The sequence below is a fragment of the Numida meleagris genome, chromosome 1 (assembly GCF_002078875.1).
Source record: "Numida meleagris isolate 19003 breed g44 Domestic line chromosome 1, NumMel1.0, whole genome shotgun sequence".
Lineage (NCBI taxonomy): Eukaryota > Metazoa > Chordata > Aves > Galliformes > Numididae > Numida > Numida meleagris.
Window position 1 is genome coordinate 56,649,303 of NC_034409.1, and position 27,254 is coordinate 56,676,556.

At 41.6% G+C, this 27,254-nt stretch overlaps 1 protein-coding gene across 8 annotated transcripts in view; it reads right to left on the bottom strand.

The window, feature by feature from the left end:
• The window catches only part of TBXAS1 (thromboxane A synthase 1), a 248,415-nt gene that overhangs the window by 157,687 nt on the left and 63,474 nt on the right, over window positions 1-27,254 (bottom strand). For 6 of the 8 annotated variants that reach the window (XM_021387758.1, XM_021387751.1, XM_021387780.1 and 3 more), the window contains 2 exons: window positions 26,158-26,251; window positions 1,025-1,077 (listed from right to left, as the gene is read on the bottom strand). In XM_021387758.1, coding sequence (XP_021243433.1) covers window positions 1,025-1,077; window positions 26,158-26,251 — 147 coding nt within the window. Of the gene's footprint in view, window positions 1-1,024; window positions 1,078-4,376; window positions 4,541-26,157; window positions 26,252-27,254 lie in introns of those variants that run through there. The other 2 variants (XM_021387805.1, XM_021387795.1) reach the window with 2 other exon arrangements.

Genomic DNA, 27,254 nt, shown 5'->3' on the forward strand with positions numbered 1-27,254 from the left:
GTCACGGAGATAATAAGCTTCAGTCATTTTCCATTTGTTACACAACATACAAATTGCTACACTGTTAATTAATATATTTCTCCATTCCTGGCCAGGCAACACAATGTATAACTTTGTCTCAGACAAGCATCTAACCCTTGGAATTCATTATTTCCACTACTTCTCCCAGGACTTTGTCCTTAGGGCTGAGCATAAATACCACAAGAAGGCTGTGACTGGAGCATCAGATGCATTCTATAGCTGAGTCTGAATTCTTTCTGATGGAGCTTTTTTTTTTTAGTGGAAGACCATCCAAACCATATTTAGATTACTTGTGAACAAATACACAAACACTCATATATGCTTCCTTAGAGGTGACTTGAAATAATTTTGATATTGTCTATACTTCGTGGATATTATTTGATACCTAAATATTGGAATAATATTTATGCTAGAAGCACCAATTGACCACAGCAATAGAAGTTACAGTAAAGCAACTGCATTTCCAGTTAGAACTATGGAAACTGGAAAGCAGATCTTGGAAATGAAATAATATTCACAGAAACATGGAAGCGCTAGGATGAAGGAATAAACCGCCTAAAATCTCCTTTACTTCTCATAACCTTCTAAGGAAACACAAGTGAGCTATAGAGAGAGAGGAATGCCTCATTTCTAAGATTTCCTTCATTGTATTTTAAGATTACTATTTTTGCATAAATATAAATAGCAACAGCTAAGCCAAATTCACACTATTTCATAAACTAGTGGGTTTTGTTTGTTTTTTAAGATACTAAATTATTTCTGCTCTTCATCATAAATAGAAGGAATGTGCAGATGAAAGAGGAAGAATGAAGTCCAACACCAAATGCTGAAATAAAATAAGCCAAGGATACTTTCTGCATGTGATCAAATAACCTCTACCTCCATCACCCAGACTGAAATACTGCACTCTGCATTTTAACGAGCATCTTGTCATGGTATATTCTCCTCTCCCAGCCAATGAACCCAAACCAAAGCAGAAAGCTTATGGTACAGCTAAGCTTACCCACAAACAGGTCCATACTCCGTTATGAGTTTTGTGTGGTTTTCCCAAAAGCCCTGGGTAAAAGAAAAATATCACAGTATTTTAGAACAGTGCTTAACAGAAATCCTGTTACACAGTGTTGCTAACACACACACCAAAGCTCTGAACCTCAATTAGGAGAGACACAGCATTAACTCAATCTCATCTTGCTCTCCTGGTCCAATTCTGAAAGGAGAGTTTTCCTTCACTTATCATTTTTAGACCATCTGGAAAGCCATTAAACATGTTCCCATTGGATTCTTACACTTCAAAATATGCTACCAGTTGACTTTTTTTTTTACTGACTTCATCATCAGGATCTGATTTTTCTTCCAATGTGTGTAGATGGAAAAAAAAATGACATAATTATAACATAGTAAGTAAGTATATTACTTACTACACACTGAAATATAGGTAACACTGAAAGGTTGTTTCGGGGTTTTTTGTTTTTTTTTTTAAGTTTTTTTTTTTTTTTTAAGTTTTTTTTCTAGTGATTTGGAACTTAGCACAGGCAGTCCCCTGGGAGATTCTGTAGAATAGTAAGCAGATTTTAACAAACTTTTAGAATTTTCACTGTGCTTGATTTTCATAATTGATGAAAACTGGTATCCATTTATATAAATCTGTCTGCTGCTGAACTGAACTGTTAGCACCCTAAATGAATTGAAATTGATTAATCTGAAAGAAGGTACGTAAAATTTATTCCCAAAAGTGACTATAAAGAAATCTGTTTTTAACAAAACTGCAATATTTGAAAGTCATACTGCATTGTGTTTGTAACTTATCTATGAAAAAATAACACATTTGACTGCATTAATCTGCATTTATATTAATTCAAGATAGACTATTGTGATCCATCTTCATTTTTCAGAGAAAATTCACTGGCAGAGTAGAACGCTTACATCTCATATTGAGGCTTTCTTATTTTTAAGACATGCTGCAAAATATTAGCTAGAACAATATAAACCATTATAAATGTATAAAACACAGACATAAATAAACAAGACCTCATAACATGCATGCACACTAAAAAGAAAACCTGTTAATCATAAGTAGCTACCTCATTTATCATCCTTGGGTGCTAACTTTGCACCCAAATGAGCAAAGTACTTGCTGCCACCTCCATTTCTCCTTTTATAAAGCCACCCAGTTTTGTTTGTTTGTTTGTTTTTCTAAAACAGACGTCTGCTTTTTCATTTGATTGCTTTTTTGTTGGTTTGATTTTTAATCCTGGAGTTGTATACATTTATTTATTTGATAGGACAAAATGCTCCTCAAAGCCCACCCAGTTCCAACCCTCTGCAATGGGCAGGGCTGCCCCCACCAGCTCAGGCTGCCCAGGGCCTCATCCAACCTGGCCTTAAGCACCTCCAGGGATGGGGCATCCACAGCTTCTCTAGGCCAGCCTGCACCAGACCTCAGCAATCTCTGTTTAAAGAATTTTCACCTAGCATCTAATCTAAAGCTTCCCCTCTTTCAGTTTAAAGCCATTCCTCCTCCTCCTATCATTATTAGTGAACATGAAGAGTCGGTCCCCATCTCATTTGTAAGCTCTCTTCAAGTACTGGAAGGCTGCAACGAGGTCTCCCCGGAGCCTTCTCCAAGCTAAACAACTCCAAATCCCTCAGCCCTTCCTCATCCCTGGCTAAGCTTCACTGTGGACTGCAAGAACACATGTATGTATTACCCTCTGCATCCACCAGCTGTGCTCCTGTGAGCCAGCATGACATCCACATTTACAAGAAACCTGTGCTTTGAATGATTCTGAAGAATCCAGAAATTCCAGAAAGCCAGCTTCTTGGAAGCACTCTGACTTGCTACCATAGCAGGGTCAGGCAGAGCACACTTCAGATCAGGCCTGTTAACCGATAACTGGTTTTCCACCTCCCAGTCTCCTAAATGACTGTACTGGCTTAAAATTAACTACACTTCTCCCACCTCAAAGTGGGAAGTACAGGGGGAGAGAAGGAGTTGAAAAGTAACCAGGAGAGATCAGGACAAAGCATCCCTGGGAGCAGAGGCAGCCATTGTTTGCCACACCCCAGGATGCTCCATCATCCTACTCTGTCACACAGCCCTAGCACTGCCTGTCCTCACCAGCCGCCCCAGGCCTGCTGCTGTCCTGGTCCCACTCTGAGGCTCTATATGGTGTGGAGAGCATCCAGAAGAACAAAAGTCTCAGCAAGCTCCTAGTGAAACACCAGTACACTGCTTGCACCAAGCCCTGAGAGGTGGCAGTGGCCAGAGCACAGATGAGGGAAGGTGTGTATGCGCATCCCTGTTGGCAGCAGAGCTATTCACAGCCAGGAATATAGTAAGGAGACACAGCTGAAAAGGAAAGGGAAGGTGAGAGAGAAAACTGAAGAGAGAAGAAAGTAGTGGTGAAGAAAGCATTACTACAGTTGATAAAAGCTTCAGGTTTTTGTAGTATTTCTTTTTTATTTACTTATCATTTGCAGTTATAAATCAAAATCAACAGACCTGCAAGATTTTCAGCCGAATTCCACAGGTATAATCTTTCAGCTGGATGGAGATGAGGGCAAAGTAAGGCACTAACATTTGTCCTAGATAGCCATGGGAAGGCCAACAGACTGTCGCAGGTACACAGTCAGGAGATATGTCACATCCACATAGGCCTGCCAGATTTATAGCATCATTCCTGAACACAGCTTCTAGCAGACAGGTACCTTGAGAACTTCCTCCTCCTCCTCTGACTCATGTTTGAAAACACAGCAAGCCTCTTAAGTGCCACTGTCAGCTTTATTTTTCCTACACTACCCAATATCAATCTGCTCCAAAAAAAAAATCATTACTGCAGGTTTTTCCAGGTTTATAATTGCAACTGTTCTACAGAAATGGAGGCAGAGACCTCTCCTCAACTTCCAAGACCACCCTGTGGGTTAGCACAAGGATGAGGAAGCAAACTGAGAAACTGTGCCTACTGGACGCGTACTCAGTGGTTTAAACAGCCATAAGTGAGGAGCTACAACAATGTAATTTTTGGGGTAGTGAGGGGGGGGGTTAGTAAGTGAGAAATAAGCATTTTATAGTTTGTGTAGATATATATATATTTATATTTTTTAAAGGCAAACAGAAGGCAACTGAAAAGCAAACCAATGCATTGTATTAAGAGATGACACCATACACATCAGGTGGAACTGCAACACATTAAACAGTAACAATGAAGTGTAAAAATATACTAAGTGATGCTGTTCCAGGACAGAAAAAAAAAAATTACTTAGCCCCCTCTTTGTCTGGAAGCTGCAGAATACAAATTGTCATCAAGAACAACTTGAAAAGGTTTGGAGCAGGGTGAGAAAGGGGTATGACTTACTGCACGTGGCCCCTACAGCAAGGTATCAGCCTGATGACAGTCCATTATCAAACAAGATAATACAGGAGGTATGAAAAGCTGCTTCCTCTGAAGAAAGCGTATTTTACAGCATCTGGTACACCATGGAAACAGCAGCTCAAGTGGGCTGACTGCTGCAAACCCAGAAAGCTTCTTTGTTTACATGGCTGGCAGTTGCCTCCCTACAGGGAATTTGCATTCTCCCATTCCTTTGAGAATGCATCATCAGCTGCACCTGTGGGCAGAACCACTCTCAAGGCCAAATCTTGCTCTCAGGGATACAGGTGTAACCCCTATGGAAGGAAACAGGATTTAGGTCCGCATCAGCCAGAGCAAAACCTGGACACTGCCAACCATTTATCTTAAGATATCAAATACTGAGAGCTCAGCCTGAGCAGCACGTAAATCAAAGGGCTTCAGAAAGGGACTGGATGGGCTTGAGTACTCTTCCCTTTTTTCAATATATTCTGCCACTCCAAGATGGATCCCTCAACAGTTTTCTCCTTACTGCACATTCACCTTGCTAGTTCCTGACAGTTTCAAAGATCTGCAGCAGTGTCATCTTCCCTGTGCTGAAAACGGTTGTAGTACTAAGCCAAAGCTTTTAGAAGTATCTAGTACTATTATGCATTTTGATTTTCAAGGTATCTAACATCAGGCATATCTGACCTAGTCTCATTAATTGCTCAATAACTACATATCTCCTGAGCTGAAAATAGGGACATAAGAGACTATAAGCTTGATACTCAAGCTTAAGATAACCCAAATTGCATGGAAGATGCTTTGCAATATTTCAACGTGCTGCAGCCAGAAAACAAGGATTATGAAATTAACCACAGTTTTGGAGGGTCACTAGATAATTTTTTTTCCAAGGAGACTATCAAGTGCTCCTGACAGTAGCATAAAATCTGGACTCCAGAAAAGTGAGTTTCAGAATGCAGTGAGGAGATAGATGTGATGTGCCCATCAAATCCATTACAAGTGGAAAGCATTATCCATGAAAGAACAGCCAAGGGAAAAAGGCTGCTTTTGTTACCCCTTTCAGAAAAGCATCACACTGATAGTAGTGGATCAAGTGATCCCCCAATCTCTCAATGTATGAGATATGACAAAAATAAATCAAGGGTTTTTTGGTTTTTTTTTGTTTGTTTGTTTTGCTGTGCAGTTCTGTGTGTCTTGACCCTGATATGAAAAAAGCATACCTGGAGCGGTGGGAAAGGGGTATTCGCACAAACGAGCGCCTCTTGACTTGAGGATGCCACTGAAGTGGTGTAACCTGATGCCAGTACCTGTTCATAGGGATCTGGACTGGCCACACCAACTCATTTCACCTAGCTTCCCATAAAGGTCACTAGCTAAGACAGCCCGGATTCAAACATGTGACTCAAAAGCTAGAAGACATCACATCCCATTTATAGTCCCGTATATGTTCCACCCTTCTCTTCATCACCCTGTAATCAGATGTGATTCTATTTCACTGTGATATTAATGGAGACATCACTGTCTGAGCACATGCCTCATGTCAAGAGACACGAATCTATACAATTGCCTACAGTATAGAATGGCAATGAATGACAGCATTTATAGGTGGGATTTATGCCTTTTTTCCTTAGACTACTTGGAAGTGCTAACAGCCTAGTACCCTAATTAACATATATACATCAAAATAGAAGCTAGAATTAGAGCCAACTAGTATCTGACTGCAATCCACTTTGATGGAATGACCCCTAGATTGTAAATCATCTCCAGTAATAACCCTAGTGAAAACACTAGGATGCCAGCAGGCAAAGAGGAAAACAGCATGAACTTCTAACCAGTCTGATTCCAAGCAATGTACACAGTTTGCTTTGATCATTGCCCTTAATAGCTGTCCTCTGTGTAATTTTGTTTAATTTATGTGTATGCCATTTTAGATTTTAAAAAACACACATAGCCCTTTCACATCTATTAAAAGCAGTCTTTCTACCCTTAATAGTTATTAAGAGAGGTTAGTGTTATGTAATTAAGTTAATCCTCATTTGTAAAGGCTAATTAACCAAACACTAATTGAATCTGCATATGAAAATTTGGACAATGTGTTCTCATTATACAATTTAAAAAGTTACCTGAATACCAAACAAATTATATATAATCTTCTTTCACCTTTTCAGGTCTTACAGAAAGCCTATGCTGGCAGGTTCCTGTTTGTGTGCCGTACTACCTCTTGCCATCTTCCATCAGCAGCTGTCATAATACAGTTTGGAAACCCCTTTCAAGCTCCTTGGCCAGAGATGCCAAAGGCTCTCAGGATTGAGTCGTCTCACCAGAAGGATCACATGGCTCAACATGCTTCAGTCATGCCAATTCACCTGCCCCAAGCCTGCACACAACAGCCAGCTCAAAGCCACTGGGGCATTTTTGGCAGGGCACTACCCTTTCACCCCCCGAGATCATTTCCCAGTTAAGTCCCAAGCAGAAGACCCAGGCCTCATCTCATTTTCCTCTGCCTGAGTGTGCCTGCATTACAAAAGCAAGATAGCTTTTGAACCCTTTTTGGCCCTTGCTCAAGACATTTATGATTTAAAACAATCAGGTTTTCAAGAGGGAATTGAGAAATGCACGTAGAATCAGCAAGGTTGGAAAAGACCTACAAGATCATCCAGTCCAACCATCCACCCACCACCAATATAACCTCACTAAACCATGTCTCTCAACACAATGTCGAAATGTTCCTTGAACACCTCCAGGGTTGGTAACTCCACCACCTCCCTGGGCAGCCCATTCCAGTGCCTGACCACTCTTTCAGAAAAACAGAACTTCCTAACATCCAGCCTGAATCTCCCCTGGTGCAACCTGAGGTTATTCCCCCTTGTCCTGTCACTAATTACAAGAGAGAAAAGGCCGACCTCCAGCTCACTACAACTACCTGAAGGGACGTTATAGAGAGCGACAAGGTTACCTCTGAGCCTCCTCTTCTCCAGACTGAACAATCCCAGCTCCCTCAGCCACTCCTCATAAGGCCTGTGCTCCAGACCCCTCACCAGCTTCGTCGCCCTCCTCTGAACGTGCTCCAGGGCCTCAATGTCTTTCTTGCAGTGAGGGGCCCAAAACTGAACACTTGAGGTGCAGTCTCACCAGTGCTGAGTACAGAGGGACAGTTACTTCCCTACTCCTGCTGGCAACACTATTTCTTACACAAGCCAGGACACCACTGGCCTTCTTGGCCTCCTGGGCACACTGCTGGCTCATGCTCAGCCAAGCATCAACCAATGCCCCCAGGTCCATTTCCTCCACAGTCTCCCAGCCACTCTGCCCAGGCCTGGACGCAGTACTCCAGATGGGGCCTCACAAGAGCTGAGCAGAGGGGGACAATCACCTCCCTCTCCTTGCTGGCCACTCCTCTTTTAATTCAGCCCAGAACACAGTTGGCCTTCCGGCTGCCAGCACACACTGCTGGCTCATGTCCAGCTTCTCGTCCATCAGGACCCCCACGTCCCTCTCTGCAGGGCTGCTCTTGAGGAGTTCTTCCCCCAGTTTGTATAAATACCTGGGATTGCCCCAGCCCAAGTGCAGCACCTTGCATTTGGCCTTGTTGAACCTCACGGCCAAAAAAAACGAAGAAGAAAAAACTTAGACAGACACATCAACCACAGGATAACAATGAACAACAAGTATGATGAAAACTACAAATGCAGTTAATCTGGGATATGCTTTCCCTGGAATGCTGCATGCAAATCTGATGAGCCACATTCAAAAGGAATGAATTAAAAATGGAACAAGTCAAGAGAAGGGTTACAAGGATCCTCAGGGAACAGAAGGCCTGTCTTACAAGTAGTAATTAGGAGAGTTCATTTTAGCAAACCAAAGGTTCGTTTTAGCAGACCAAAGGAAGCAGATATGCTTGCTGTCTATAAATGTACAGGGAGTAATCATCAGGGAGGGAAAATATCTATTTAATATAAAGGCCTACATTACTAAAAGATCAAATGAGTATAAACTGGCCATGGATAAATGTTGCCAGGAATTAGATGAAAGTTATAGACTATCAAAGTAATAAGATTTTAGAACAGTCTCCCAGACAGAACAGCAGAGGCAGAAACCTCAAAAAGGGTTTTGATGCAGAGGACATGATTGGATGCAAATACTCAGAAAAATGGAGAGTAGGATCAATAAACCAGCTCATCTACTCCAGCCCTATGCTCCTTAAGGTGCCATACAGTCGCTTCCAGAATAAAAACAAGACTCTTCTCTAGTGAAAATTTCATATACGCACAGCACATTCACATTTTTTAGTTGATTTTCCCTTAGCTTTCCAAAGCATTCCCACGTAGATACGGCCTCAGATATTAATTTGGTATGCTGCAGTGAGATTTTAGCTTTCCTTTTGTCTTTCTACTCTCAATCTCATTTCACTTTACAAACTTCATTTCCACAGCATCTCTGGGATAGTAAGTGCCCATCTGTCACAGGTGGGGAATTGGAAGTACAAGATTAAGCAGTTTGCCAAATGCCACATGAGAAGTCAATGGGAGAGCCAGAGACAAGCTGTAGGTTTCTCAGTCCTCCTTGGTATCTTACAAAACCATTCCTTCTTGCCACTGAAACACAGACAGTATGTGAGATAGAAATATCAACACATTTGTTTATGAGCTTTCCAACATATCACGTGCCTGATGCTTCAAAGAAAAGCAAGGGGGAAAAAAGCACATATATGATTAACTCTCAAATGCTTTAATAGAGGAAGGTTTCTTCTTCACCCAACTGTTTGCTTAAGATTCAATTACTCTTATAATATGCATAGCTACAAATGGAATTAGTCATAAAATTAACAAGGCCCCACAAATTATTCCAGCTGCTGTATTCGATTCTCCCGATTCTTGTAATGATGAATTCTCCAGACTGATTACACAGGCAGAAATCATATTTCTTTAAATCTATTTGGAAGTTGCCTGCCATTAGCTTAGACCTTGTTTATGTCTGCTGTAGAGCTATAATTGTAACCTTACTGTTTTTATTTGGACTACTGTCTAAATAACACAAACCTGCTAAACCTTATTTTATTTAATAGTAAAGGTCACAGAAAACACCTATTCAGGCTACTGCGAACCTTTATGGAAAACAGAAAACACGTTATTATGAAGACATGCACATAGAGAAATACAATTTGTGCAATGAATGTTCATGAAAGGCTCCATGTGAGGTCTTACAGACTCACTGCAGTTTCTGAGCCTGTGATAAATACATATTTTTAAGAAGTCAAAAACTGGAAAAAAGAGAGAAAAGAATGATGAATCTTGTTTTCACTTGACTATGTAATTTCCACTAAATCTCTTCTAAGTTGTCATCTTTCCAAACTGAGTGCAGTTCTCTCCTACACAATCTCTTCTCGTACATAATTCTACTGGATCACTAACCATCTTTGTTGCATTTCTTAATATTACTACTTCTTCAAATTACAATGTGTAAACAGAATTACAGTGCTCTCTATAGGAGAGAATTCATTGTGCCATAGAAGACCATTGCAATGTGTACTTTTACTGTGTGCTCAATGTCTCTCAGATGGATTAGTGTAAGCATTCAGCACATCACTGATGGTGAATGAGTTCTATTTCTTTTCTTTGCTGGCCTCCCTTATGAGGAGCAAAGCAGCAATTGCATGATCTAAATAAATGAAAACTATTTCTTGTAGGAAAGACAGGCAGACGCGCTAGCTAAATCTAAGCAAAATAAACATTTTGGGAGTACTCTGACAATGCAGTACTGTTTTAGGAAGCAACAAATCAGCATGCAGAAAAATGAAAGTTGACATCTTCCCCAAGAAAGGGAGGCAGGGACTCTCCTTTCCTCTGAGGAGTTTCTCTGCTTCTGAAGCGTGCCAACCTTCTTCTCAGATCCAGCAGCAGCAGATTACTTTAGGTTATGGAAATGTCATTTTTCATGATAAAAAGACAGTAACCGTCTCTTTGGCGCAACAGAGTGCAAACAGACTTTGAAATACATACCGGAACAGTTACATGTCTATATGAAAATCTTACATCTTCATCTACCAAATTAGAGTGACTGTGTTTAACTCTTTTCTGATAAGGATTCTGGGCTAGCTCACATTGTCTTAACTCACTAGCACCCAAACAAGCATTATACAGACAAATGGATTTCAAGGAAGTGCTCAGCTTTACAAAGCAGCATTACTCATTCAGTGGATAATATCTCACCATCCTCAAAGATACTTCCCTTGTGTAGGGCTAGGGGTCTCCGTTGTGGTTCAGGAATTGATAATAAAAATTAATGACACTTAAGTATCTGTGGCCACCAAGTCTGAAACTATGAAACAAAGATCTGAGAGAACTAAAGATCATCATACACTCCACCTGTGTTCAGCTCCAAGTTTTGATTGTTTATTGTGCCAACACAAGGACACAAACCAGGGCCCAACTCAGAGTACTCCATCAACGAAGAGAGCTGGAAAGAGCATTACATGTGACAGACTTTAATCATTCCTCTTAATGCATTACTGGAAGATAGGGGGACTACTTTGTATTTTAACACAGCTGGACAAGCCCAGCTTCCTCTTGTCCAATTTCCACCTTGTATGGATGCATACTTTCAAGCATAAGGGCAGAAAAGCATCCCTACAGATTGTATTGCTCTCTGATGCAGAATGGAGCATGCTGCTACCTGCAGCATGGACAGACCCATTTTTATTACTATCACATGGTACCTCTGGAAGAGCCACAAGGATAAGAGCAGACAGATCTGCTTGACACACACACAAGCCCCAAGGTGAGCCCATACATTTGGAAATCTTCATCCTACCTGTATCAACAAATGCTCAATGTACTTCACACTGTTCCCACACTCACAGTCCAACAGGTAGGACAGACTTACCCTGAACCACAATGGTCAAAAACGTGGTGTAAGATCCTTAACAGGACAGAATAGTCTTATTCCTCTTGGAATTAGACAAGCTACAGCCCCAACAGTCACACCAAACCATGCAGCTGGCTCTTTGTCTACCTTAAAATAACTATTCCAACAAAAACTCCTTGTTTTCATGAAGTTACTGTTCACGTTTCTCTGGAAGCCAGACAGTGTTTAAGACCCAAGCCACCCTGGCAGTATCTGGTAGGATCCAAGCACAGAGAACAGACACACTGAAAAGCCAAGTCAGGCCTCCCCAGAACAAGACAGACTGAAACACACTCAGTGCCAAGCCCAGCACAGGCTAGGTAGATTAGGGAGAACAGTAGGAACTGGGACAGCACAAGGAAACTAAACAGGTAGCTGCAGTGAGATGAGAATTTAGGACAGCTCTCACGATCAGCAAGGCCACCAAGCAGCACTCAGAGCGAGCACAGGGGCTACCAGGAAAGGCACAGTCATTCCTTCAACTCTGCCTTGTCTACTTAAGTGGCTGTTTTTAATCAATGAATGATGTTACACACCTGCAAGTACCAGATATTTTCCAGATAGCTGATATATTCAGCTACCATGTCACAGCTATGTAGAAGAAAAGAGAGAAGCTTGGCACCCCTTGTTCAGTACAACAGCTATGCAGAATTAGCCACTTTGGCACAAATCATAAAGTTGAGAGCAACTATTGCCCTTCCCTTCCCCTGTGAATTTGCTGCATTCCTAGGGGATTGGGCCACTGGCAGAAAAGAACTACTGCCTGGGACAGAACTCTTCCATTACACCCTCCTGTAAAGCAACAGACTGTAAGTGAAAGCAACAGCAGGGGACAGCAGAAAAATTAAACTCCTTAGGAAGGCATCAGCTCAAACTGAAAACTGTCTGCTCCTGTACTGTACAGCATTTTTTACTTTTACAGTACCAAATCACCACCACTAATGTTGTTGAGAGGGTTTGGACATTCCTGGCTTCACTGTGGTCCTATATTGCTCAATAGTATTTCCAAGGTAGGGGCTTTTTCCAGGAGATCCTCAAAGAAAAGGGGAGTCCTATCTGGTTAATAGTAAAAATACAAATTATTGGCAACTTGAAGAACCAAGTCTGGCAAGAAGTAAGAACTGAATTAATATGAGCTGAAATGTTAAGAAACAGTGCTAAAAAAATTTAACTTAACATCAGTGTTTGTCCCTGGTTTTCCCTCCAGAAAAAGAGCCAGAACAGTCAATACTGGAGAATGTGTCATCCACTAATGCCCTGGGAAGTAAAGGGGCATCCTACCACACCACTGAGCATAGCAGAACACCCTATCAAAGCCGTAAGGAATCCAGCTGGCATCAGACCTAGCACCAGCCTACTTACTAGCTGATCTCTAAACCCAGCCCTTGCACAAAAGGTTCATCAGGAAATACTATCATGACCAGAAGGTGGATGAGTTCCTGACTCACTGTAAGGACCATGTGTGGGCTGAACAGTTTTGGGGATGCTTAAACTTCAGGGATAATACTGTTGTTTCTTTTCTTTTTTTTTCTGACCACTCTAAATACATGGCCTCTCCATCAAAGACAAGGGTCAACACCTCTTTTTAGTTCAAGAGCAAAAATACAGGGTCAATCTGAAAGCAAAAATAAAAGCAAGACCCCCATGAAGAGTATACATATCTATCCCTCACTCTCCTGCTAAAATTTCAAGCTAAAAGTATTATACACACAGATACACATACATATTAGAATTTCTGTATGTTCATTCAGAACAGCCTCAGGTTAATGAAATGACAATGCAGGATGCCAAAGAAAATCATATCCTTCAAAACACAGACAGCTATCTCCACTCCTGTGGAACAGGTTATTTTGAGAGGACGAACGATTAAATTCAATTAAAGCAACAGCTTTGAAGCATCGGCTTCAGGGCATGGTTCCTCTCTCCCCCAGATCCTTAACCTACTAGCTGGACATCCCCTTTCTGCCAAAACCTTTGTGGGGTGCAAAGAGGCAGGAGAAAGAACGTTAACAGCCTCTTTTTACAGAAGCCAGTTGTCAGAGGAGGTGGGGAAAAAACAAACCACATGGAAAACAATCGCCAATTTGTGGTCTTGACCATTTAAAAATGAGTCCAAAAATAGTCTGCTAAATTGTTTCACCCGAAGCAAAATTACCCGTGGATACATATGTATGCACACAAACAGCATCTCTTGACGCAGTGCTGATGGTGACTGCGGTCAAGGAAGAAACGTTATTACATTGCACATTGTGAAAAGACCACAATACAGTAATTATTCTGAAAGGTTTTCACAAAGCACAATTATTAAGCTAACATTATCCCATTATTGTTTGTTGCTATGGAGATAATATAATCAATATATTTTCTGGATTGATTTTTTTAATACTACCAGCACGTTTCACAATACAGCAAGATTTAATGCATTAACTGATTTTAGTTTATGATTGGCAAAGTCTAGAGGCAATAGATTGCAATCCATCTCACGCCTATTATTCTATCAAGATACTAATGCCAAGATCTCTGCTTCAAAAGCAAGTTTCCCTTGTTGAAAATGAGAAAAAGGATACCAATTTCTCAGAAGAAAGGCAATATTTCAAACATGAATTTAACGCTTCTTCACATTTTTCCAATGCCAAACAAAAACAACCAGACTGACTGCAGAAGTAGTAGAAAAGCAAGTTGTGTTTGAGCCCTAAACTTAAGATGCTTACTTATTCCTGGGGATTTTTTTGAGCCATTATCCTCCTCCTTGCAATATGAACTGCAGCAACAAGAGACTCTGGGAAAGCAGCAGTGACTGAAGTGCTGAGCAAGAGTCCATTGGATGCAAATGCATTTTACAGCCTTGCCACACCCTGTTTCTGCACCGTCTTGGGAGATTCAAGCAGTAGCTGTTCCCGTGTCCAATGAAGACATCAGACAATTCACTGCTGCTCTTAATAGGTGGTGAAGCAAAACTGTTGTAGTCAGAGCCCTCAGTTTCTTCACCCATAAAACCACAGGAATCTCTCTTCCAGGTCTGCCTCTGCAGATGATAGCTGTTTGCAAATCAAGTGACTACTCCGGTGTGGCACAGTGGTGCTTCTGCAAGAATCTGAGTCTCAGTCAGATCTTTGCAAGACAGAAAGTAGTACTCTATGTTAAGAGGCTTTTGACAGTGACATTTCAGCTGGTTACCTCTCGTAGGAATAGATAGCTCACTATTCTGCAAGGTCTCAAAGCCTTTTAACATCTTTCCCATAATTAACCAAAGAAGGATTTTCTCTTCCCATGACTTGAACTATGCTAAGCTACCTTCCCCTCATTCACTTACAGAGATGACTGTATTTTGTCAGCATGGTTTCTGCTCAGGTCAGAATTTACAAGTGCAGCATACTAGATCTTAGGTGACAAAAAGGAGTAATAGCAACACATGAAAGTAACAACATCCAGTGATTCTGAGAATCAGAGTTACACTCCTAGGCTCTACAGTGGAGATTTAGCTGCCTTGGGTTAGGCACCAGTACATGACCATTGGCCGCAGTGTATACAACTTGCATGAAAGGTGAGATTATTCATTACAGTAACTCCATCTTCTCTCTCCTCTAAAGTCATGAGATTATAGAATCATAGAACTGCTCAGGTTGGAAAGGACCTTCAAGATCATCAAGTCCAACTGCAACCTAACCATACTGCTCTAACAACCCACTGCTAAATCATGTCCCCGAGCACCACATCCAAATGGTTTTTAAACACATTCAGGGATGGTGACTCAACCACCTCCCTGGGGAGCCTGTTCCAATGCTTAACAACCCTTTGCGTAAAGAAGTTTTTCCTGATATCCAACCTAAACCTCCCCTGGCGCAACTTGAGGCCATAGATTGGGCGGTCTTCTCTTTCTACTTGAAGCGGGCTGGGGCCCAGTAACTTAGCTTTTGGACTGACTGGGGGGAATCCATCAGGAATGATTATTCATAGATTAAATTTGTTGCCTGTGCAACAAATCCCAGGGGATAAGAGTTAGGAATTCACATTCATATCCCACCCCCGTAAGATCGCTGTGCTGTCACTAAGCCAAACAGAGCTAGGAAATGTTTATAAGCCACCCTTGCCCTCCTTGATCCGTATGACCAGGTCCTTCTCTTCCATCATGTTTCCAAATGACTCCACTTTTATCAAAATGGCTCTGAACTGCTGCCTTGTTTTGCTTTGCTTCTGAGCACAGCTTTTGCTTTGCCATAGTAAACCATCTTTACCTCAGCCCATGAGTTCTCACACTTGTACCTTTGTAATTCTCTCCCAGTTCCACCTGGGAAGAGTGGGTGAGTGAGTGGCTGCGTGGTGCTGAGCTGCCTGTTGGGTTCAAACCACAGCACATGGGCATGTGTCACAGTGGACAAGATAGGCACATACATATGTGCCTTTCCACCCTGTTTACTTTTATGCTAGTTTATAAAGGATTCTTTCGCCAGAAAGAGGTTAGAAGAGTAGGTATGATACTCATTCAAACAGGGTATTGTCACATGTGCAGCCTTAAAAAGGACACCATCTGCTAGTTTATCGGCACAGTAAAGCATTGCTTGATACGCATCATTGTTTCCAATATAAAGAAAAACTTCATTTGTTTCAAACCACTGACTACATGCTGTCCACCACAATGCATCATCATGCAACTACCCAGAAATCCTGCAAAAATACAAACTAATTTAGCTGCGGTCAGTCAGGAGATATCAATTTTGGTAACAAGAATGACACAATTATGCTCCCAAGCAACTAGTCTCAATAGCAGGTAGACAGCACCTCCAGTAAACTGGCCTCAGGCCTCATTTTAACACTAATTCAGATCGGGTGGATCCCACGAGTGAGAATCCCTTCATCCCAGTATTGCAGGAATAAGATGCTACCTAGAAAAGTAAAGCACTCCAAGTCCCACTGAAAAGACAGATGCTAATCACACTTTGCTTAAATACATTCTGTAATTGCTATATATCATCTCCTAAACAAAGATAACATTTTTATTTTTTTTTTAAATGAACCAAGTCACAAAAGTATCTGTGAGAAAACTCAATATTACTCCACAATGTAAAGAACAAATTTTGTTGCTGGAGGATGCTGAGCTCACAAACAGCTGAGAGTCATGCAGCATTGTGAAGCACTGCACAGAGGCATTCATCACAGGGAAATCCTGCCTCTGGACAGCAGAACTTCCCCTGGAGCTCAGCTCTGCCAGTTCAGCTGTCCTTGGCCAGTAGGTTGACCCACTGGCTGCTGCTGGAAGCTACTGGGGTCTCACAGCCTCATCTTTTGTACTTCTCCTCATATATATAACTGCTTTAGCAGAAACAGAGAGAAGACAAAGACCACACATCTTCAGCCCTTCCACAGGCCACACCAGAAGGCAATAGGCCCTCATGGACCTCCTCCCCTGCTCCCATCACAGATAAATACAACTTAATCCACAGTGCTTTGCCCCTAACTATGCAAAAAAGTGGATCCAAGCTGGGAGGCTGGAAGCGAAGCTGGCAAAGCCACGTCGCAGTCTCAGAGCTCCCTTTGCAGGCTCCATAACAGTGCTGTGCTTGGGGAGATGGGAGCTGTTCAAATGTTTTGACAGAACATGCCGATTCCTCGGGAATGTTTTTATCCTAGTCAATGTGCCAATTCTGCACAGATTTCCAGTGGAAAGCAGGCAGACAGTCTGGGTCTCCTGAAATACAACAATTTAATCCAGAAAGAAGAATGTTTCATTTTCAGATTATATTTAACTTGATTTGTAATTGTTTTAGTCAGTTTCTTCGATCATTTTCAATTTCACCCAGAAACTGCATTTTCTGACAGGATCTAAAGACAGGACAAGAGACACCTAAACACTGTAGAAAATTAAACTCCAGCAAAGTACCTGGACTTTTGAGATATAAGGTTAAGGAAACAGAGCACAGAAACAAACAACACAGAAACTCCCCAAAACCCATGAACTTTACACTAAATAAATGATGTCCTCATTAGGGCCACTTAGTCTGGTTCTACAAGAACCTAAACACCTTCATGTTTGTATTTGCAGTTATCTTTCAAAGGCTTTCTTTTTCCCTTTTGCCTTAGGGAGTTATTTATAGGGCTATTATAATTTGAGGTCTGGTCTTCTCATGGCAGGTCTTCCATCCAGGAAATGAAATAGCATTAGAAAATGAAATCTCACATTTATGAGGTCTCTCAGATGGCTCCCAGGGGCATTGGAGGGGGGGAAAGGTAGTGAAAAATATAAACACAAATATAACTACATGATACTTGCATGATCCCTAATCCTATCTGTCATGAACTATAAGAAACTATTAAAATAGAGACCCTTAGTACAAGGTCACCAACGACAGCTTTTTTCCCTTTAAAAAAATCTCAGTTCTCCTCTTGCATGTGATAAAGAGCCTTTTCCACCATAGCTTGGCTGCAAGATGCTCCTGTCCTTGTCTGTGGACCACAAAGACTGATAATTCAAATGCCACCCTTCCCTGGCTGCCTTGTCACATGGTTTTCACAGAGTATTGTGTGTTCTGGTGTATGAACTGATCAAAACAGTTATTTTCACCCCTTTGCCAGCTGTAACCCTTGCAAAAAATCATATATCAATCACTGATTTCTTGTTCATATCTCCATGTACTTATTTCCTAGACTACCTGTAGAGCCCTGAGGTGTTTTATCTTATCCAGGTTTAACCACCTGCTGTTTTGACATACAGTCAGATGCAAATAAACACAAACAAGCGGAGACTTAGGGATTCCACATCCCCTTTTTATCTGCTTCACCCCAACACATGCTCTTGCTATGCATCTTTTTCACTTTCCATGACTGGAAAGTAATTGTGGTGTTTGAAGTCCCAGTCAGCTTCCCAGAGAATACTTAACACCTTAAGTCACCATTACATGTGATTTCCTATGGCTCTCATAGTCCAGAATTTACTAACGCTAGCTGAATTGCCTCTAGCATCATTCTATCTACAAGAAGTTAACAGCTTTGCATAATGCCATAAATCAAAAAGGTCATTAGATAACTTGCATAAAGTCTACAGAAGGTGACAAAAAATAGTGAAGACTAAATTGCACTTATTTTAATGCTTTGGTTTGCTCTTCCCAAGTTTAAGAAAATATACATTTGGGAGTCTTTTAGAACATATACACAGGTTTCAATTCCTTTTAGTCGTGCTTGTACTTCTCATTCACAATTCTATTTCACCATGACAAGAATATTTACTGAGAAGCTTGTTTCCCCCCCACACCTGAATATTTAGAAGTGCCCCAGTACAACTTCCCCAAAAAAGTCTTCTAAGAGTCACCAAATATTTAAGAATTTCAAAACAGATTGATAATAGCAAAGGAGTAAAGTGAAATGCTAGAATTACAGGGACAACCCAAGACTGTATCTGTCAATCTGCTGCACAATGAAAACAGAAAGAAAAGCCAACAGCTATTTGAAATACCTGTTCTTTAAGCACAGAGGTTTGTTTTGACTTTCGAAAATCTCTCTCTCAAACCTGATTTGAGTTTAACTCTGGTTTCACATTACTGTCTACACTTAGGTATGTGTTGAGGCCTCTGAGTATGTGGAGAATTAGCTGGTCTTTATATCCCTCAGACAGTTTGGTCCTTTCTTTCACTTCCATCTATCTAGGCGACTTACATGGTTATGCATTTTGATCCAGACATTTGTCCAAAAAACAAATAAACAAAAGCAATCAAAAAACAAACACCAGCAATCACCTATTTCTCACAATAACAGAAGTTCAAGCATGCAACAGCTGTTTTATACCAGTACCACCTATGCTGCTACTTAAGTACTCATGGCTCTGTCCCAGCACCCAAATCTACAGTGCTCTCCCTACACTGCATCTATTTGACCATTTAAGCCAAGACAGAGACCTAGTTTCCCATTCAGTTCCTCCTTGAGAAATTTACATTTCACCCCCGCTACCTTTTTGAGGAAGGGTAAGGAACCCAGCAGGTCATACATTCTACATTCAGACAAAGCCACAAGGAGATAATGTCACCTAAAGTTCACTGAAGGCAGCTAGAAGGCAGTACACAATTAATACTGGGGATTTAGCAGCACATGTTTGAACAGACATATCTCCAAAGCCTTGTATCACTTGCTTCAGTACAAGACCAAGCCCAGCTAGTTACAGTAGATCAGACCTACAGCTGCTGTACCTTCCTACATCAAGGAAAGAGTGGAGGAAGCATTTGTTTGCTACCCGCTCAGGATGACTTGATGTACAGAAGGCCAGCTTCTTATCTGAAGAGACTTGTCATGCTGTAAACATTTCTAGTGGAGCTTGGGTTAGCAGCACTTGTAAGAAAACCCTAATGAAAATAAATTGTTATATATTTACCCATATGCTGAGGAGCATATGGCTAATGCATTTAGACACTGCTCATGAAGTTAAGACTCAGCTAAATTTGTTGGCTCATGGATAACGACTGTTCTCAACAACCAATCTGAGCCAGCTATAATTTTAGCATTACAACTGATACCTGGCCACTATTATAAGCACTGATGCTGCTGACATAGAACTACTTTTCCTGAATACAGATGTCCATGCATCAGAAAAGAAGTTTAGTGGCATCATATGCTGCTCGACTCCAGATTTACAGATAGCAAAACAACTAAGATTGTTCCAGTTCACTGCAGTACCAAGTCCATTGCTTTCTGTTTTCATAGACTTTGCATTTACTTCAATCCTGATTTCTCCAAGCCAGTGCTGCACTCATGTGAATATAGCCAAAACTCAACAGAAGACAATGAGGCCTAAGAAATGTTTCCAGTTCTTTAAGACCACGTGCAGAAGCCCATGAAGTTCACAGCAACAGCTTGTTCAGTCATATCACCACTGAGCTGTTCTTCAAGGTGAAGAGCATGATTTGCATGATGACAGGAATTTTAGAGTTCAAGGCAAGTTCCAGTTACACTGGGTCTATCTGTATGCTGCTACCACTGAAATTCCACATTATCTTAATTCTCTTAACTATTGCGTAGCACAACTGTTTTATGTCCACTGTTGCTACACTGCATGCCAGAGCTAGCTTTAATTCCGTAGTATGCACTGCTTAAAGAATAGGCTATTGATAATACGCTGAAATTTTCTGTGATGAACATGCAAATCTTCATCTCCTTGAAAAACAACTACTCTACTGTTTCTATAGGAAACATTCACCCAGCTGTCTGCAGCAGTGCAAACAGAACAGCAGTAGGACAGGCAGAAGGTACACAGCAATAAACTGTTCCTTGGACTACAAAAGGCAAAGTTCAGACCTTACTCCTTCCAAAGGAAAAATATTTCAAAAAAGCAAAAGCATCTTTCATGACCACTACCCATGGGTCACCATTACCTACCAGCAAAGCAGCAATGATTCACCTTTTTTCCGTCACATAAGATCTGCTAGTTGCTTTGTGCCTCATAATACTGTCTCTAGCTTCCACAGAGGTTATTTACAGAGAATCTATTGACGTCATACCAGGGATACTTCATGAACATGGCGATCAGATACATCAAGTGCAGGAACATCAAGGATATCATGCCTGTACAGAAGGCTGTCTGATGAGTGAGTACACACTGCTCCTCCAGAGGCTCTCCCTGCTGGGGCTCCACAAGCTTGGTAAGTAGCTGGTAAGAGCCCAAGAACAGCTTTGTCCAATGCCATTCTGAGAAACCAGAGGCTCTGCTCTTGCTGAAGGGTGCCAATGGCATTTAGTCAGATAATTCCATGTCTCAGCCTCCTTCATTAGGTTCCCATAACCAGGTACTATTCTGACTTCATCAGGTAATCCAACAACACTACTATCTGATCAAAAAAGGGGGCAGAGATTATCAGTTGAAACTAGGAAAATATACATATTTTAAGTGGAGAGAGACAGTACAAACTGTTTACAAACACATGAGTATACACAAAAAAACACATCTAATCCTAAACTTTGTCATGCTGCAGACTGTAAAGTGGCTAGGTTCAGATCTGCACCACATGGTGCATTTCTTTTGACATGAACAGGCCTCACAGTTGAGGGGAGTTTCCCCAAGACATGGAGAAGACACAAAGCACCCATGAGGTGTAGATGATCAGCAACCCACAGTGCTTGTGCACAGCCAGAGGAGACATATCATGCTGGTCACCAGTGTCACAGTCATCCTTTCTGGTTCCATGTAGATAGCTACCAAGTGGCAAAGAACACACTCCCTTATCCCATTCCTCTCCTGCTTATCTGTGCAAAGCAGCACAGAACCATATGTAAGCTTTCACTGTCAGTGTAAGCCACATTATTATCGTAATTAAATCCAGGTTCACAAGCTGAGAGCTCCTCTTCCTCCCTCTTCTCTTCCTCCCCCCCCCCCATTTGTCTCTCTCCAGCCTTGCTTGGGTTTGCATGCTGTGTCATTAAATTCCAAGAGAGTAAATGCAGCAGCCTCTCTCCGAGCACTGAGACAGTACTTTCTAGGCTGAAAAATTAGACACAAGGTTCATTTCATTCCCGCAAGGCATCAGCCTTTTATTTTTCTTTACTTCCCAGTCAAAGGATACTTTTGGCAGATGCCTGAGGTATAAAGGTGATATTTGCTCTCTGCTTCCTTGCTGCGTTCCCCCCTTCTCCACTCCCACCCACCAGCCGTAAAACAACATGGCTCAAACAGATCCCAAACTGAAGGCACAACAAAGCACTGCACAGCCCCCACCCCCATTCAGCAGAAGTGGGCCACATCAGGGTAGCCCAGGATCCACAAGTAGGCCAGACAGAAATAAACAGAGTAAACAAAGAGTATCCTGTCCAAGCAGAGAGGGGCTAAAGAGAGTGATGGCCTTCATTAAAATGCAAGGCAGGGACACAAGCAGCCAGTCCAAAGCATCGCTGGAGCTTGCTAGGAGCAATAGGAGGAAAGCAACACATGTTCATGCCGACACAGGGACCCAATGCATATCACCCAGCCACACACAGGGCACAGCTGTGTATCTGCCTACTGAATACTCAAACGAGGCAGCCAAGGTGCACCCCAAAAAAGCAGAGCAGCAAGCTCCCGGCTGCAGCAGGGCACTGTGCTGAGGCTGGGCAGAGTGCAGATACAGCACCAGGCCCCAAGCTGCTCAAATGTCAGCACCAGTGACATTTAACAACAGCATAGCTGCCTTCTAAGAGATGAGAAATGGGGAGGAAGGCACAGGAGAGCCATGCCAACAGGTCCAGTGTTCACCATGTTTCTTCAGGAGGAAAGGTAACACAGTATGCGTGCACTCCATTTTCAGTGCATTTGTTACATAGTGAAATATTTACCCTGCAAATTAATAGGACAGTCCTGCTTAATATGTCTGCAACCTGCCCTTCTCACTTATGCTTGTATGGGCTACATACCTTTGTGTCCCCTGTTTTGTGGAGAAGGTAAAACACTGTTTTCCAGATTGGTAAGAAAAGCACAGTGCATGGAGTGATGGGGGAACAGTTGGGAGCTCCTAGCAAAACACTGCTCTTTCTGCTGCAAGTCTACTCAGTTGTTGGGAAAATTGAACATGCTGCCTTTTTTTTTTTTTTTTTTTGAACAGCCTAATCATATTTACTATTACATCAGACCTACCCACCACAAATTGTTCTCACGCAATGGAAAAATTTTTAATCTAATACCTTAGACTCAGACAATTTTCCAGCTGCAGAACTACAATAATTTCATGTCTTCTCATTTTTTAGATAAGCTGATTAATGGGGATGGTTTAGTTTCAGGGTGCAATTATCTCAGTCCATTGTACTTGAGAGAAAAGGGGCAACATACAGTAACACATCATTTTCCCCAGATCAGTTGTTAAAGTCTACTTCTCTGTGATGGAAATAGGTCTTTCTTGTTGCCTTTCCCTTATCCCCTTAACTTTCAGCACTTCCTCTTCCTTTTTCAGAGACACTACATTACAGCAACTCTTATTTCAGGCATTTCTCAGGCAACATATTTTCTTAAAGAAAAATAAGCCTTTCAAAAAAATCTCATAGAGAAGACATTTTCTCATTTAAAATACGCTTCAAAGTTTATTAAAAAACCTCAAACCAGCTCTACTGGTCAAATCCTGCTTGTAGCATTCATTCATTTTCAGGCACACTTATGGAATTATAATGATAGCAAAGAGGACCACAAGTCCTGATGTTCTGTTAACATATACGGTGGAATAAAATGAGAACATTCACTAGCATCTGTAAAACTGATTCACACCCATGTAAGCAAGGGAAGAAGTAAGAAAATTCTTGAATTTATGCCATTACAAGTTGAAAAAAGTGCTTACTCCTACAATTTTGTCAGGAGTTTTGAGTGTTTTTTTTTTTTCCTTAAACCCCCAGGTCTGAGATTTACTTGGTTACATCAGAGGGACTCACCTTCCTCCTCCATTTTTTCCTTAAATTTCTAGCAGTCATAGTCTAGGAGGAAAATTCAAAATGTTGAGATGAGAACTCTCCTTGGACTGGAAGGCTTTATTTGTTGAAGTGTTTTGATTTCTAAGTTTCATTCTCATACAGAGGTTCTCAACACATGTTGATTCGTACACTAAATTAAACTAGAAATGTACAGGAATCAGCATATGTGCAACCTGTGCAACACATAGGAATTCATTCTCCTTAGTCACCATTCATGAATGCCTCTGATACAAATGGGTCATGGGCTGAAAGCCTCTTTTAGTAGGATTGTGGTTTGCATCCTTTCAAGCACAACATCGGTGATATGGCATAGGAAGAGAAGGAGTAGGCCTGTTCTTGCACCACTGTGCCATTGGCAGTTAAGTCTCTAAAACCTGTCCCAACCCTGAGGAAAGTGGGATGCAGCAGTTACATCACCAAGGGAAAACGGAAGCTGTCCTCTACTGCCTACAGAGAGAGGACACATTTTGTGAAAACGCTCTGGAGGAGAATAGCCAGCAGTATAATGGCAGCCTTCCTCTTACCAGCACATTTCTGTGAGTACTACTGATAAACAAGCACCCACAGGTGCAGATCCAGAAAACACGGCAAGATATGAGAGAAGGAAGATTACAAAGAGACTAGATTCATCCCTATCCATTCCTACTACCTATAAAACTATAGACAGAATAGATGGTGAAATATTGCAGTACTGAATACACAGCCTGGTAGGGCTGGAGTTCTTGCATCACCACTCAACTGCTCAAAAACCCTGTCTGGCATTTTTATTCCTTCGTACTTCAAGGCATGATTTCATGGCTACCTTTAATTATTTTGTTTTTACTGGTAAGTTCGTGAAATCATGTCCTCATTAACCTGTTTTAAGCAAGTTTAATGAATGCAACACTGGTAATTAAATTTGCCTATCAGATCACAGATAATAGTTTGCAGAAACTTTCTCCTCATGCACTGGTATTAAACCTATCTACACCATATCAAAATAACTTAGGCAGCTTTTCCTACTGTAAGTGTTAGAAGGTGACTAATATTAACAGGATTTTGCCACCAAAGAATGAGTCACTTCATCCCTTCCAGTTAAATTTAAACCAGAACAACGACAGTGAGCTGGTCTATATTCTGTACAATCAGTATCCTCTGTATCTTCGAGTCATCCTGTCAATTCTATTTAAATGAATGAAGAGGAAATAAGTTCACTTCTTATGCTATTTTCTAAATGAAATCAGACGTACATGTAAAACTGGCATTTAAGTGGGTTTTACCTAATAACGAGTCAGATATCGACAGAACAATCACCATGAAAACCAAGGTAAGAGGCACTACATTCTCATTAATAATTCAAATCTCAGCATGGATATTGATGACTATGCATTTAAAAGAGAATATTGGGCTGCAGCTGGAGTTAGCCCAGATTTCCTGAAAAGTTGTTGGAACAAAATAGAACACGCTTGGGAGGCTTTACTGTAATAGTCTGTAACACGATGGAAAGCACAGCAATGACAGCAGAGTAGCAAGGCCCCAGGTTGCAGCAAGTGAGGATTTGCTCAAATGCAACAGCCTTAGCCACAGAAATAAAGGAAAGAAGCTGCTTCCCTTCAGAAAGCCTCAGATAGGCAGGGATCTCTAGCAAGATATCCTTACCTCCGCTGCCAATCCTTAAATAAGGTCTGGGAAGGGGTGGATCCTGGCTCCAGCCCTTCTGGTCACTCAGGTGCATTGCTTGCACCTGAACTCCCCTGGATTGGCCCTGCCTTCCACTAGGTGCTCAATCACTGCTTCAGGCCGTGACTTAGCACTTCTGCTACAGAGTCCAACCAGAGAAATCACAGCTCCTCCTTACTGACAGCATGTGGACAATCAGAAGCATTATAGAAGCTGAGCAAGGAACAAAATAGATCAGTATGAACAGACTAACAGGAGGTGAAGGGAGAGGCGTAAGTGAATTAAATCTGATGGCAGGATCTGTAGTACTTCCCCTCCCAGTCCAGGAAGGCAATATCCAGTGCACAGAACAATAGCATCCAGTGATCTCTGATTCCAGATACTGCTTAGAAGCAAGAAACATTACAGGCTTTAAAATAAATTTGTACCGTCAGCAAAAATCCAAACAAATTAAAAGGTTGTGTGAGCCAAAACCACTCAGAACAAACCAGTTGGGGCTAGTTAACATAATCTGCTCTATTCACGTAACTAACTTTGTTTCACCAAGTGCAGGAACTTTCTTGGAAAAGCTCAAGTAATTAACTGCAGGAGCTTATGCATTTTCTTTCCCGCCAAGTTTATTTTATCCTGACATTAGTGCTGCTTGCATACAACTGTTCCTACAAATTTGCTCAAAAAGCTGTGTTTTCCTTGTTTTTTCCACAGGGGGATGGTTACAGAGATGGTACTACTGAACATAGGGTCTCCTTCAATTCCTCCTACCTCCTAGCCACTCTTTCCATTATGTTGGGTGGATACAAATGAAACTGTTCCTTACCTCATGGAAGAAGAGCAGGTTTCCAATGAAGGGAAGAGGTGGGGGATGTCTGATCCCCACTTTGCTTAGTTTGGAGAAGGCTGAGTTGGAGTACCTGGAAAAAATAAGGCAGTAAGTTAATTTTTAACCTTGTCGTGATAAGGCTTCCCACGGTAACTGGCTCAGGTGGCTTCCCTGGGTTCAGAAAGGGAGAAGATACTTTCAGTGTTGGCCAAAAAGAACTATCAGATTGGTGACATTGCTCCTTGAGACACAGGAACCAGCACTTCTGAGACGGCAGAAGAATGAAGGGACTCAAAGACGGGCCTGCAGGCCAGGCAGTGGGAATATAGAGCTACTCCTCTTCCCCTAGAAGGTCTTTTAGAATCACAGAATGCCTTGGGTTGGAAGGGACCTCAAAGATCACCATAAGTGCACCATGAGTGAATCGTTAAAGTGACGTGAGGTTACAGCAAGATTGAAATGGAACTTGGGTTTTGGCTATTGAGGTACAGCTGGGAAAGAAGCAACACAGATCTTCACATGATTTTCTTCTTCTTCAATCACCACTACCTATCCAGGAACAGAACAGGAATTCAAACTAGTCACAGTTGTGAGTGAGCCAAGACACTGTCAGTGTTTCCAAGTCAAGCCTGGTATTTGGGCCAGATATGCTGATTAAGTGATTTTCCAGCTGCCAGTCAGCAAATTAAACAAAGATAAAAAAACACAGGGAAACAAAACGCAGACTGAAAGAAAAGCTTCATGCAGCCCTCGTTTCAGATGGAACTGTGGCATGTCAACAGAGACAAAAGTGGGTAGAGGAGGAGGCAACCCCAAAGCCTTCTCCCTTTTCTTTCTTAATACATACAATGAGTTTAAGTCTGTGGATTTCAGGTAGTGAAACCTGTAAGTGCAGGAGCTGACAGCAGCAATTTTGATTAGCCAAAGACACATTAATACTGATTGTTATCATGCTGAACACTATCACCAAGAGAACCGGTGTGAAAGATCATTAAGATTAATAAAGACAGTGTCTTGATTAGCACCCCAGCTCAGAGCAATAACAATTTTAAAGTACTCCCCCAGCTGTCCCTGCTCACTGCATGATGTTTCCA